The 15,809-nt window shown below is 39.1% G+C and overlaps 1 protein-coding gene across 1 annotated transcript in view; it reads right to left on the reverse strand.

Annotated features, from left to right (window-relative positions):
* Positions 1-15,809, reverse strand: part of fip1l1a (FIP1 like 1a (S. cerevisiae)) — a 32,559-nt gene that overhangs the window by 16,533 nt on the left and 217 nt on the right. Inside the window, exons 2-6 of the mRNA XM_084723200.1 lie at positions 15,703-15,766; positions 13,658-13,764; positions 13,144-13,242; positions 12,913-13,028; positions 12,666-12,690 (exon numbers count right to left, since the gene is read on the reverse strand). Of these exons, the coding sequence (XP_084579326.1) occupies positions 12,666-12,690; positions 12,913-13,028; positions 13,144-13,242; positions 13,658-13,764; positions 15,703-15,766 (411 nt within the window). The remainder of the gene's footprint in view (positions 1-12,665; positions 12,691-12,912; positions 13,029-13,143; positions 13,243-13,657; positions 13,765-15,702; positions 15,767-15,809) is intronic.

A 15,809-nucleotide genomic window follows, 5' to 3' on the forward strand; every position in this document is an offset into this window, starting at 1 on the left:
TCCAAGGAGGTTTTGTGTTCTGTGGTGTTTATCCATTTGTTTCTTGGTCAGCAAAATAATGGAAAAACTACTGGCCCAATTTTCATTAGATTTGGTAGAAAGGCATAACATGGGCCAAGTAAGAACCCATTAAATTTTGAAGTTGATCCAAATCATGCGGCTACACAAATTACTTTTCACTTTCATTAACACTGCAAGATAAGACAGCATTTGGCCTTGGCATAGGTCTGCACTCTCAGAGTGCCCTTCTAGTTTTCTATGAAATCCATCTACAGGTACAGAAGTATTGGGTTTAGATCAAACAGCATGCAAACATCTACGGCCCTATCTTATACCCGGCACAAAGCCGTTGTGCTGGTGGCGCAGGTGGCTTTGCTATCTTACACAGGCACATTTGCCATTTTTGCCATGTCTGTAAGATAGCAAACAAATTTGTGCCTGGTCTGTGCAACCATGGGTGGGAAGTCTAAAACTGAAGGCAAAATGAAGGCGTGGCCTAGTGCAAATCCACAATCACAAATGACCTACATTTATGTTAAGTCTTTCTCCACTCAGGAGTGTGGATTAGTAAAGTGTCCTTTCAGTAAGAAAGTGTAAATTTTGAAGTTAAAAGTGCGCTGGTGTGTGCATCTCGCACTTGGCTGAGGCGCATGCACACATCTGTTAACCAGTGTGTGTGCACATATGTAAAATTATTATTATAGTAACTGTAATGTCCAGTAAATCTCTACAGACCTGCAAAGTGCACAAGAGACAAGATCACACCTGTCAGATCGTCTTTGACAGATCAGTCAGCATGACAGCTGGAGCAGCTAGAGTGTTGGTGTCTGAGCGTTTATTGGAATCCAGAAAAACAAGGTTTGAACAATTATGATCTTATAACGTTATACCAGTCCAACCTGGCATGTTCACCTCTGTCAGAGCCTGGTGCTGGTTGTATACCCTGTGCGTAATTTTGTACATGGGTTGAAGCTGCACCTCAATCCGGCTCAGTTGGATTGAGGTGGACCTTTGAGGCCAGACTCTCCTCTCCCCGGCTCCTTAACTTCTCGCACCAGAATATCTGTCTCCTCAGTTGTTTCTTCCTGGTACATGCTGCCACCCCTTGCACTCTTGGTGTACCTGCTTCTCAAAGGTGATGAGAGACGACTTTCTGATTGGTTTATTGCATGCTCAGCCTAAACTCGCCTGTGAATTAATCAAGGTATTTGGGCGCAGCTGCTAGGTATAAGCCGCTGTGTGCTCCTGGCACAAGGGGTGGAACAGGACAGATACCCCTGGTGCAAGACAGCAAAGGCGTATCCGGAAATGCCTTGAATAAATTAAATCCATTACACCTCACGCTTTCCACTTGCACCCTGCGTGTTATCTCTGGTTTTACTTGTTCAGAAGTGATTTTTCAAGTGATGACTGTCCTCGGTTTTTCTTTTTGTTCACTACACTTAAAAAGATTTAGACTGAATGTAAGAATAGTAAAGACTGAAAAACCGTGAATACTAATCTCCCTATAAATACCATCATCAGCATATTATTGATAAATTAACGCGGCTCTTGTTCAAAAACTAAATACGCACACTTGGAGCCCTTTAGGCCCTTGGCCCTCTGCACAGCATGAGATGCCAGGGCGCAGATCATGCCAGAAATACCTGCTGTTCCTAATATCCCCAAGGGAAATGTGGAGAACCAACAGTGAGGCAGGGACTATCTGTGTAGACACTACACATGTGTGTAAGAGAAAAGTTAAAAAGGAAATGATTCATAAAGCATACGGGAGATGGTTGGCAGAGTTCATAGGAACAGTAAGTCCCTGAAGGATGTGAGGATTTGGCAGATGGACTCAGATGTGAGAAAAACCATCTTTTAGGACAGAGCACTGAATGAATTCAGGCACACGTAGACGTAGCAAATTAGGAGAAAGGGAAAGAGTGGGATTGAGAAAAGAGAAAAAAGATGAAGGGACAGGAAGTTAGACAGACAGACAAACAGAGATGGAATGAGACAGGCTGGATACAGACAACATCCAAGGGATATAAGCTTTGCAGCAAACAAAACTGGACTGGAGCTGCATTCAGGGCCCTGTAAGAAAATGCAGGAGTGCCTGGGGTACAGCGTGGCCCACTTGTGATTTAGGCAGTGTAAATTAGAGCTGAAATGTGGGAGTTTGCAGACAGGTTGTGACATAGATCGGAAGTGGGGAGTGGGGGATGCCTTGGATACTGACAAACAGGCACAAACAAGGTTGCTGTCTTGTTTTCTACCTTATTTGGCCATTAGTCCAGCTGCAACATCAAGCAGCGCAGTGATAAAACTGATCCAGCTCAGAATGAAAAGCAGTAATGTCAGAAAAACACAATACAGCTTGTCCTTTGGTGTCAAATAAAAGACACTAGGTCTGCCTCAGAAATTAGGAATCTGCTTCCAACAGCAATTATTTTGTTTTAAATTTTCAGCACTAACGCACGTTTTATTAATGATCTCTCATCCTGTCTCTGACTAATGTTTTTCTTCTGTTCTTCTCACATTTTTGCTGAATTTGTTTCTTACCTGTGCCTGCACCTGAGCATGAACATGTGTACTGTTTCCCTGACTCTACCTCCATCCCACCTGCAGTTTATTCCTGCTCCTATACTGCAGCCAATATATACACAAGTATGTGGTCCCACACATACATAATGAAAAAGTCATACCTGTCCAAAGTAGCATGGGGGGAGAGAGGACGGTCCAGGAAGGCTGTGAGGAGGAAAACACAAGGTCATGACTACTGAGCCACGTTCCTGACACATTAACATACAACTTTACATGGAATTATCTTATGAACTCAAAAAACATGACTACATCTGAGCATGAAAATGTAAACCTGATAATGAGCTGAAATAACTGCTGCAAAAAGATTCTCCAAAAAGATTATTTATCTAGGTTAATTTGTGTCTACTATCTGTACTTTTCTGATTTTTTTTTCTAAAAAAAACTGCTTGTTTGTACTATAATGAAAACATAATAATGCAATGCATGCCTCATTGCATTCTTTTCTTCCCTGGGTTTCTTTCTCCCTAATTTAGAATGTTTAATTCCCAGTGCAATGCAGTAATTTTTACTGCCAACTCCACTGATAGCCTGGGGAGGGAGCAGACACACATCAACAACACACAACATTATTAATGAATAAAGAATAGGGAGTGCTGCACTGGGTCCAAAAACAATAGTGTCAGTAATATGAAAGTTAAAAAAAATTGGTGTTCTTCAAGGACAGAGCCAGTAGTTCAATAAAATGTTTTAAAAAATACAATGACTGTCCAGCTGAGGCCCACTGATTATGAATATAAAAATCCTTTATTAGATCATGAGTAAACAAATTCAGAGAGTCTTCTATGATCTAATAACATTGGTTTATCCATGATTTTTTATGAAGAATTTTTATATTCATAATCTGAGTGCCTCAAATTATTTTAGACTGCCAACTAATACCATGGACTTCCATTAATAGTAAGGTGGACAGTCTTTTTCTCTTTTTTTTTCTTCTCATTTTTATTCAACACACAACTTCACTTTGGTATTATTGTCTGTCTTTTATTACTCACTGGATTTCTGGATTCACAAAGATAGACTGTGAATATGGCTTAAATATAACAGACAGTCAGACTTCAAGATAGACGTCTAAATTCATCAGTTGCCCTGAACAGTTCAGTTCTTGACCATCTAAAGTAGGAGTATGGCAAAATAAATTCTGGCTAAACTAAAACCTTTTTTAAAATAAAAAAAAAGCAGACTGAGTGACTGCATCCAACCTCTCAGCTCCATTTACCCCTGCAAAAAATATGTGTCTTTTGGAGGAATTTAACAGGTACAAGGACACGTTACTTGGAAAGTTTAGCAAAGAGTATAACAAAACAAAAGAAAATCTAATATGGAAAAAAGTTGCAGTGACAGTAAACTGTGTTAAGATGTTCAACAAAGATATATATATATACATATATAGTACAAGACACAAAGAAAACATTGCTCTCTCCATAACAATGTTAGCACAAATTATGAGCCATGATTTCCTCTTTTTTTTGTTAAGTGCTACTGATCAATGGGTGCCACTGATTGTTACCATGGTAACATGGGTCTTAAGCCTGAGTTAGCCTTGGGGTAATGCATCTAATCTTTTGGCTCACAGTTCAACAGTCTTTATTTTAGTGAAATGGTCTAACATCCAAGAGACCAATCTATGAGCAAAATTACTCGTGTAACACTCCAGACTATTCTAAAATATCTTTGTAAGACCAGCCCCAGGTGTCGGCACAATAACACAGACACTGGGATTAATAGGTGAAATGCTGATGTATTTACCTTCATGTTTCATGTATTAGGGATGGCTTGATACCACTTTTTCATGTTCAATACCGATATCGATATCACAACCAATATTGAGTATCTACCAATACCAATACTAATCCAATAAGATTTTTTCTCTCTCTTAAACATCTACACTGCTAGCAATTCATTTGTATGGATCCACTTTTCCTTAACCTTTCAGTCATCTAAAAAACACAAACCACAAAGAAATGAAGTAATATGTAGCCCACAATATGGTCCAGATATACAATACTGCCGCTTCTTTTTATTGAGACCTTTTCACACAAAAAACTTTTAGCAGCATCTCTGATTAGTCAGCACCATTCAAACATTCAAAATAAAGTTATAAAAATGAATAGCATAAACTGCACTGAGCTGTTTTGCTTTTTCCTTCCTTGAGCTTAAAATAACTCCACAGCTGACATGACGACAGTGTTGTTGACAGGTCTCACTCACGTTCTAGCCACTGTTCATCTCACACATGCTGCTCATCTGTGTTATTCGTGACACATCTCTCTTTACAGCATGTCGCTCAAAGTAAGTAAGTAAGTAAGTAAGTAAAATAGTTTTTGTAAATGGATAGTATAGGCTAACGGATCATATTATTTTTTCAATTTTGGCCAGATCTCAATACTCAGTACTGGTATCAGCCTATCCTTACTTAATATAGTGTTTGATATTAATCCATGCAAAATTGCGTAAGCAACCTTACCCAGATAAAATATAGAACATATATTAAATTTTGAAATCAGAGCAGGTGTTTCATACTACTGAAATTTTAATCATTTGCCTTTCACTTTACTTTGCAAAGACCTAAAATAAATTTTAAACTAAATGTATTTCTGGGCGACAGCTACCAAAGTAAAACACAGTTAACATGAGACATAACAGACACCACTACAGACCCTATGGCAAGAGCTGGATGAATCTTGTACAACACAGAGCAGCTATTTCAGTTGGATGTATATAGAAATATTAGGACGGCAGATTACGTGTGGGAAGATGAATGTGTCAGCATTAATAAGTGGAACAAAGAACAGGAACACAAGCTACAAGTTCAAAAACATCACCCATTACCAACAACATAACCTAATAATTTATGGCGCTACTCCTTTTAAGGTAGAGAAATTAGATCAGCCTCAAAATGTCAGAGCAACAAAATGTGGCAAGTCCTACTTGCCATTTCCTCCTTCAATAAAACAGAACGAGTCAAACGCTTGGGTGCACAGTTAATGGCCCCACTTGTTATAATGCTCAAATTTTACGTGACCAAGCAACACAATCAGTCCTAAATCACACACTTAGGCTGCACTGGGCACGCATTCACATGTGTACACACACATACACACACACATATAGAGATTCCTTTGAAGAGCCAAGGCAAAAACACTCATTCACATCTGGATACCATCCCCGTCTTTCTTCCATAAAGACCCCTAACGTGAGAGTGGCTCAGAGCTGTTGTGCAACAACATAAAGAACACATAAAATGCTTGAAACAGGAGGAAGAATAACAAGAGCTGTTGGAAGTTCATGCTTGAATATGAAAAAAGACACAGTGCTCCCCTGCTTTGTCAGTGAAATGTAGAACATCTTCCTTCCCTTTCAAATACAAGTCCCACAGAGTTGAGAGGGCCTGAACTGCTCACTAAGGCAGACTGACCCAGCAAGGCCTTTGATACCTCAGACACCTGAAAGCCCAGGGGAAGACACCCACGCACACACACAAGCTTCCAGCAGACTGAGAAAGAAAAGCCTGATGTGTAGCGCTGAAGGCCGACCTCAGGCAATTCCTCTCAAGAAAACAAACCGAAAGACAACAGCGTGATTCATCAGGAACATGGAGTGTGCTGCAAGCAAACAAACACCTGAGACCAGGATTAATTACACACTCCAAAAAATAAGGGCTCCAAAATGGTTCTTCCTGAAGGGCTGAGGTTCCTTTTTTGAAGAGAGGGTTCCTCAAGGGTTTTTGTAAAACTAAAGCTGCTATTACGCTTTCCGTGAAGGTATACATGTAGTCATTCACCAAGGCCCCCCATTTGTTGTGATCATGTGTACTTGTCTTTCATTGACGCCACTACAAACACTGATCAACTGTGCATGTATGGAGTGCTTTTTTCTACAGAAAGTAGTGTATCCAGAACTAATAGCAGAGCTAATACCAGGACGGATATTAATTAATACATTAATATCTGTTCTGGACTGAAATAGATGCTTAAGGGTTCCATAAGGACCCTTTTTTATCCAAAGAAGAAGAAAGAGTTATTCAACGATCAATGAAGTTGCTGAGGTATGTAACTGGCCATCGCTGATGCTGAGGGGAGTGGGAGGCGGTATTGTTTGTGTGTCAGTTTGTTGGGCTTCTATAGTGTTGGGGGACCATGGCTCCAGCACGTCAACAAGTCATGTTTCAGGTCCTCCCAAAGAATACTGACTTTATCGTGAAGAACAGTCTACCAGTGTAACTCCTTACACAACATAGTTATCAGTCTTTTCACATATTTTCAGTAAGTATATTCTAGCATGTATAATGTGTTTGGAAGAAAAACTCTCATTTTCCTTTCCTTTTCTCATTACATGAGACAACATGGAGGAGGTTTATACAGTCAATTATTCAAAAGATACTCGAAGTTGCATTAAAAAGTGATTAAAACCGAAACATCTCCTTCCTAGAAATACTGTGTACTGCATACACAAACAGACACACATGCACTCACAGTAAACACCAGCTTGTCCACACACATGCCATGAATGTTAGCGTGAGTGAGTAATTGCTTCTACCTGTGGTGATCTGGAATGAGTGTTTGATGAGGGCTGGAGTTTCATGCTTGGCATCATATGAGAGAGCTAATGGCTGAGGGCTAATTGCAGCCGATTGTGCTTGCGTGGCTTTCTCTCTCATACTAATGTTTCACAGAGCTACAGGCTGGAGGGTTTTAGATGGAGTTGATATTTCACATCGAACCACATGCTGCCGTCCTGCACTTCAGTAGAGGTCTGAGGGTTTTTTTTGCCTAGGTAAAGGCTACTGTCTCCTGCACTCACAGATGCTATCTGCACAGACAGATGTGCACAATTCTTCTTGTTGTGACAGTGTCCTGACATTGCCCTGCCGACCGTAAAGAGCATAGCCATTAGCTGCTGGTCAAAGGCTTCCTGAGAAAAGGCTGGCTTTCTCAACTGTAAACCTGAAAATCAATACAGGGTGCACACTTTTGATTTAATCGATCAAATAAAAGGGACTGCTGCAATTTAATTTTGTTTTTTTGTTGAAAACGATGTGAAAGCCTGGGAGTTAAATGCACTGTTTTGCTTTAATTATCTTCTAAATCTTACTGGTATGTCACAAATGTCACATCACCATGATTCTGATAGGGTTTTTTCTAGCTAAAATGGCTATTCGCAATATATGTGCACATAATCTCAATTTGATATTTTTCAGCCCCTCATCTATTGGTATTTTTAACATGATGTATCATGTGACTGCTGATATTCCCCATTTCGATTCAAATGATTCCTTCAATTATAACGGGTCAGTAGGTCAGTAGTTCTCATCAATACCTCTGATCTAAGGGCATTTGGTTATGGTATGGTCAATCCAAAAAGAACTGAACATCTGCTCAGCTGTGATCTTCAGTTAATGTAAGGACACTCACATACAAGCTGTGTTGCTACAATGACTGTAGTGACCCACTAACCGGTTGTAGGAAGCATTAGCTGCAGTGCAGAGCAGCAGACAGCTTCACCTTGACTGTGTGCTGTGCTGCACTGACAGATGACACGAGAACAACCCTGCAATGACACAGTGCTACTCCAAAATCTGCACCTATCAAACAGACTTGGCATCTAATGTGACCTGAATGAAAAACAAACAAAAATTAAAAAAAACAAAAAAAAACAAACCTTCTTTCCCTCTGCCCTATTCCCTACGGTCGGTCTGTTCAGCACATTTCTCATGCCACAATATGCTGGCCCAGCACTTTTTTTTACCAGGGGCTATTTTTATCATGTTACACATTTGCATCACAAAAGGAGGCCGGGCCTATAACTTAAAGAAAGGGGAGTGGCCTAGAAAAAAAGCTACACAAGTACAGTTCAAAGCTGGAGTTGACTGTTCAAAAGCTGCAGTTGGCAGGATGTTTGATATTTTGGTTGTATTAGCGGCTCTGGGTCGGGTTCAGCAGGCAGTATGGGGTTCACAGGGGGTGTGTGAGGGGTAAGAAGGGGGCCTAAACCGGCACATCTATTTTGGAACCTTTGAAGATGAAGATATGGCATGCGCTCAGCTGTGTGCTTAGGGCAGGGAGCCTTCCTGGATTTCTATCTGATTCACTACAAAGACCAAGAGGAAGTCGAAAGACTGACAGCACATGGATGGCACTGCAGACACCTGCCTGGAAGATATATATCCAAACCATGTCAAACACGTGCACACATACACACACTCACCACTGTGTTCACCTCTGTCCTTCAACTCCTCAGGATTTATTATGACACGTGTTGCAGCTTCACAAACACACACACACACACACACACACACACACACGGTCAGATTTCCATTAGTCATTTGTGCAGCTGCATGATGCGTGATGTGGCCCACCAGGGGTTCTGATGGGGCCCTTTCCACCTTAAATCTCCATATTCCACTTAAATCTACTCCCGCAGCTTCTTAAAAGATAATGCAGCTGTTCATAATCATAGCATCAGAAGAGAGAGGGCAAAATGCAAGGATATTCCCCCATTAAAGGGATAGTTGGGATTATTCAATGTGGGGTTGTATGAGGTACTTATCCATAGTAAGTGTATTAGCTACAATAGATGCTGGTCAGCACAACCCCAGTTTGGAGAAGCAGAGACAAGCACCAGCACAGAAGCTAAGCAATAAGCTAAGCTATATACTCCTGTGGTCAGTGTCAGCAACAAAACATGTTTTAACTTGCTAACTAAGACATCCTTTTCTGACAGGAAACCACTGTTATATAAGACAACTATTGGTCTCTCCAAACCAGAATCCATGGGTGAATTGAATAATTTCACCTTTCAGAATAAATGAGTTGCCTGTCCAACACTGCCTTGAGCAGTAAGTTTGTTTGTGTGTTTGAGTGACTTTGATATTTTAAAAGGATAGCTTGGATTCACTTAAGTCAAACAATAACACAAACTAACAGATCAAGGCAGCAGTGAATCGGCAGCTCCTGTGTTCTGTGATGTAATATTACTCATTTTACTCAGTGGTTTTGGAAAGGGTGATATTTGGCTTGTATAACAGCAGTTAACTGAAAATAGTCAAAACATAGAATACACTGATAGTGATTTGGCTAAAATATGTGTGAATCTGTCCACAGCAGTACACTGCCTATCTTCCTACAGCAGTATTTGTGCTTCTTAAAACTGGGGTTTGCTGATCGCCATCTACAGAAGGTAATACACTGACAATTGACAAGCACCATATAAAACCCCACATAAAATAATCAGAACAATACCTAGGGATACTGTAATTGAGACTAAGTATCTAGCTTTTTCCTAGCAGTGGGGGTACTTACATGATGGAACTGTAACTTCTAAGGGAGAAATGACTTTGGATTGAGGAGACAGATGATAAGAAGTAATTCTACCCTCCTCGGGAGACATCTCAGTAACCGCCTGCAATGTAAACATAGGTATTAATAGCTTTACTGATGCGTGTGCATGCATGCACACACACACACACACACATGCACACAAGCGTGCACACACACACATACTACCTGAGTAGTGTTTCCGCCTTCAGCGCTGAGACTTGGACACCCTTCCATTCTGCCACTGAGTAAAGAAGTAGGAGGAGATTTTCATTTAGATCATTTTATTTTTGACGTTATATTTTGTGATAATATTGTGAAAACACACTACTTTTGTCCACAGGGGCCTCCAAAATCAACAAAATAAGAAAGTATCTTGTAGTAGTTTTAAACAATGCCTACATGTGGTTTTGACGTGCACTTTTAAAAACAGGACTTTTGTCCTAATCTCACTCACTATGCTGCTACTACAACCCCCTGCAGGTCCATTAACGCATTAAACTTCCTTATTTGGGTCATCTCGCCTTCTTCACAAAACAGTCCTAACCCCCCACCACTACCTCCCCTATCGTGCATGTACACACACACACGGATGGGACACTAACCCCTTTCTGTCACTAGGACTTAATCAACAGTAGAGAAAAACATACAGGAAAAAAAGAATAACAACTACATCTAATGGCAACTTGATAGGGAAGTGCTTGGAGCTCTTTAGTGTCTCTTCTGTTCAATTCAGCTTTGCAATACACACCAAATAAAAATCTTAACACAATAGCTTTGTAGAGATTGAACACATGAATTTAAAATTTAAAACGGGGAAATTTGGGACTGAATCTCACACAGATCCCAGAGGATCAACAACAACAACATTTTTAGACTCTCAGAGAACAAGACCACTGCTATATCAAAGCATCATTGAACACACCATCCAATATAATTAATTGTATAAGGAATATAACAGAGCATGTGTGTGTATGACATCCTGGTTCCCCTCTAGTGACGTCACTGAGAAACAAAGAGCTTCATGACGCCACACAGCGCTCAGATCCACATAACCTCCCCTGTGGGGTAACCTTGCCGATGGAGAGGTACATCATCAAGGGACAAATCGTTAATTAAGAGGCCAGTGCTGCCAGTCAGCTTTCCCGACAAGCTTTCAACTAAATGGGAGGCAGTTGGGGAAAAGATGCTGCTGTGTATGAGCAATAGCACTCACAGGCATACAGCACCTGGTCCATAAATAAAACCAAAATGCATGCTGGGACTGGATGCTATTTACTAACATGACAAGCATCTGCTGCTCATGAGTGTATACATAAATGATGGGAGACTGTAACTGGGCTGTAAAGCACCATGGGCCCAGGCTAACAGCCCCGTCTCCCACAGGCTCCAGACAGCTCCGGTGCTCAAAACTTTCCCTTAGAAGCTTCACGTTAATGTGAAGAGGATAGTACACACATCACTGAACAGAACAGAGTAATCTCACAACACAAAGCTGACCCATTTAATTTACTTTTCCTCTATTTGTTATACAAATATTGTGGAATTATTCCAATGTACATTAAGCAAGTATGCTAATTGTATTGAGAAACTATTACGCTCAATTACTTAAACCTACTACAAAGAGTTTTTAACTTATGAAACACTAACAATATTGATGCCTCTATATGACCCTCATAAACAAACACTTGGTTGGATCAAGCAGTCTTGTAAACTGATAAACAAGCAACCATTATTTACCATTTGCAACATCTACAATGCTATGTGTTGTTGTTTTTTTTCCTGAAGCATGTCTGAAAAACTAATGCTGTCCATACCAGTGGATAGACACACATCATGCAGCCTTTTGATTTCATTCGCCTGCACCAAGGCTATGCTGTCTGCTAAGGAAAAGGTGGGAGGAGGAGGCAAGGTGAGGTTGTGTTTTTAACTGGCATATAACGCTCAGTAAACAATGAAGTTAAATTTGACTCAACCTTTTCATACAGTCATAAAAAGGTGAATAAATGCTATTTTACATGTTCAGCTCTGACTGTTTGCCCTGTGACTTCTTATATTTTTTCTGTATATGACTGACATAAAAAAGTTTGGCCACCCCTAACTTAAAGTATCAAAAGTAAATATACTCAAATGTACACAATAGAATGATCCATGTCTGAGTGTTACATTGTATATGGATTAGTACTACTTATGCATCAACCTCAAAGCACTATTTTCATGTTGCAGCAGGTCAAGGTGATATTAATTTCAATCTAGATTTTGTATAATGATCCATTATATTTTATTAGCTGATTATAATTAATATTTCATCTGCAATAAAAAGCAGGGTAGGAGTATAAAGTAGCATTAGTAGCATAAAATATAAATACTTTAGTAAGTCAAAGTCAGAAAAATAAGTAAGTCGTCGTCAGAAAAAAAAAAGATTAACTGACAAATTGCTCTAAATCAAAGCCATTCATAATACTGTGTGTGTGTGTGTCTATGTACCTTCCATGAAATTTCACTCCAGCTTTTAACAGATGAACATTAGTCTCTGTTTACCTCAACACTTTAGGATCCCTTGCCAATACAACCCTAATATGCTGAGCCCATCTTAGGATCAGAGAAAACAGATGGCACCAGCCTGATAGTTGTTGTGTCACAAACAAACAGAAAACAACCAGCTGCCAGCTTCTCTAGGCTCTGAGCTCAGAGTTTAGAGCGAGGAATGGGATGTGGGGCGGAGCATTGAGGACACAGACAGTAGGTAGAACAAATGTTACCAACCTGGAAGCTGGTAAAGATTGGGTGCCTGAGGAAGGACAAGCAGAAGAAGATACTTTTTCTTCATGTATAGTGTTCCCCATCTTGACCTGAGTGGAATAACAACAATTTTACAGTCCTCCACTGCTCTCTAATCTACTTATTATTCATTTCTAGCTAATATTAAACCAATAAATTAAACTCATGTTCTCAGATTATGTGAATCCACTTGAGTTTATGGTCTGGCTAAATCAGTAACATCTTGTCTTACCATGAGTTTATTGTATAGTTTTCTATTAGCTGCACGGAGTTTTGACTGTTTCCTACAGTAGGTGGTCCAGCTGTCTTCATCAAAACCATAGTTAAAGTAATCTGAAATGTCAGCACCTAAAAGCAAAAGACAAAATAGTAATGAATAAGTCTTCATATAATTACTAACAACACAGTTGCAGTGAATGAATTTACCTACATCTACAGTCTCTAAGAAAAAATTACTACTTACCAGGCTTCCTCCATGGCCTCTCCTTTACATTCGCCTTCTGTACTGACTTTCCTTGGATATCGTCTATTGCATCCATGTCTGGCTCCTTTGTATTATCACCTGTAAAACATCTTAAAGGATTCAGTGTTTCACCTCACCTATTGAAACACCTCACGATTGTGACAAGCATATTAGATAAAGACTTTAATATAGGAGCATTATTTAATCATTTTTAATAAGGCCATGGGACATTTTTTAGCACAAAGTTATCATTAAACTGTGCTGATGTGCAGTAATGAAGCTGGCAATGATGATGGTGAACTTTTTAAGGTCAAATATTCCCTGGGTTGTCTGAACAGTCAACTTTCTTTCAACTTTCATTCAAGGGCTGTACTGAAATTAGGCTCTATTGTCAAGTGACAATTATGTTTGGTGGCTATTTTAAACAATAAGAAAAAGCATCAACCATGCATGCAATTTTTGGAGGCTACATACGTTTTACATTTTTAATGAATTACAAAAGAAATATAAAGACCTTCCTGGTCTTTCTGTATTTCTGCTTGTGTTGTGTTATTTGTCATCTTATCTTCTGAGTCATCCCCATCAGCATTCATTTTCAAATGGACAAATGTCGGCTGAGAGCTGCAAGAAAACAAGAGGTATGCACATTATCAATAGTTATCTCCATCATCATGACATTAACTTGAACATTGATAAATACTGCTGTCTGGGTTCAGGGCTGATAACCTAATTTCAGATGGCACCTCCACATGCAAGACTAATATAACACCAAAAAAAACAACAATGAAAATATCTCAAAGCTACACTTTGACAGAAGTGGGTTCCTGACAAATAATGCACATTCATATTATGCCCAACAGGCAAACAAACACAATAAAAGGCTGAAATTTTGAACATTATTTTGTCAGAAGATGGATAGTAAACAGTTACACTCTCATATGCACGGCTGCATGGTTTCACAGAAATCATTGTATTCATCAGTACTGTCATTGTCACTGTCTTCATCATTTTGGACAATTTCCAAATGACCCCATAAAACAAAGGAAACACATGATAGTAACAATAATATCCAGTTACAAGTCAAAACACAGTTTTTTGGCAGGTGCTGTGATGAGAATACAAAATAATATGCATAGTACATTATAATGAGAGCTGGAGAGTGCACTGTGACTATTTTTAGGCGAGCACTTCACCAATCACAGGCTAAGTGCCCATATTCTCACAGATTCTTTAGGGAATGATATTACATTATTATAAAAGAATATACATACATATATATATGTATGTATGTATATATATATATATACATATATGTATATATATATATATATATATATATATATATATATATATATATATATATATATATATATATATATATATATATATATATATATAATATATGTATATACATATGTATATATACACATACATATGTATACACACACACACATATATGTATATGTATATGTATGTATATGTATCAGTTCCACAGCCAATTATTGCATGGCAAAAGGGCACATGCTAAAGCCATCTGAAAAGAGAGACACCTTTATTTATAGAGAAGGCTTATGTTCTGTTGGAAAAGGCTAATATTGATAAATATTAATCTCAGCTTTTGAAACAGTAACAAATGCAAAAATTGTATTTGTATTCTTGAGGTGGGTTATAATAACCGTCAGGCATCAGAGCTGTAAGTGAACCACTTGACGGTTATCTTTTGAATATCTTACACATTCAATTTAAGTCACAAATGCAAAAAAAAACCAAAAAAAAAAAACCCAGACAAATCTCACACACACAAACTTTGGTGTGCATTAGAGTAACTTACAGTAGCTGTAATTGGCAGGTTATGCTACATTTACTCTGAGGCAAAGGCTGGAGAATGAAGACCACAGATTTCGTCTGTGCTCCAGTTGTGTGACTGCTTACATCCATATTTGCCAGCTCCCAAATAAACACTGCTCGCCTGGCAGAAGATTTAATGAGCATCAAAATACTTCTTAATGTTCCACATGACTGGATGCACATTTCAGGCAGCACACACAGTGCCATCACACAAACAGTGTGCTACTTTAATGATCACTGTCATTATTGTACTGTGAAAAGTGTATTATATCTGAATGCTTCATTACTGTAATGCAGTCAGGTCTAATTGGAAATGAGCATCCCAGCACGGTTCACTCTGGATTTGTCCAATGCTCACTGTCACTGCTGGCCTGTCTAACCTGTGTGTTTTGAACTTCTCAAACCTAGTTTGAGGTAAGTGAGCTGTTAGAGAATAGACCTTTTTCTCAGCATCCATTTAGACATGAAACAGTAGGGCAAACACAGATTTTACTAGTGATATTAATTAAGGTTCCGTTCTATTCAGGCCTGCTGCCATTGTGTAAATTGGCTCACTGGGAAGGCTGTGCTACTCTAAAGGGAACAAGACTTTAATTACTATCACTGGTAACACCTGTGTTTGCCCTACTATTTTATATCAATGTGGGTCCATGAAAAGTGAAGTGTGTGAATGAGACCATATGTCATATGACACACAGTAGCTATACACACCTGGATGGGGTTTGCACCTTCTCTTTTTCTTCCTTGTCATATATAGTGTTCATGCCATAAATCACTGAAACACACAAACACAGTCAAGATCAGTGGCCTAATTTAAC

The sequence above is a fragment of the Lutjanus erythropterus genome, chromosome 7, assembly GCF_056507025.1.
Source record: "Lutjanus erythropterus isolate fLutEry1 chromosome 7, fLutEry1.hap2, whole genome shotgun sequence".
In the NCBI taxonomy this organism is placed as follows: Eukaryota; Metazoa; Chordata; class Actinopteri; order Lutjaniformes; family Lutjanidae; genus Lutjanus; species Lutjanus erythropterus.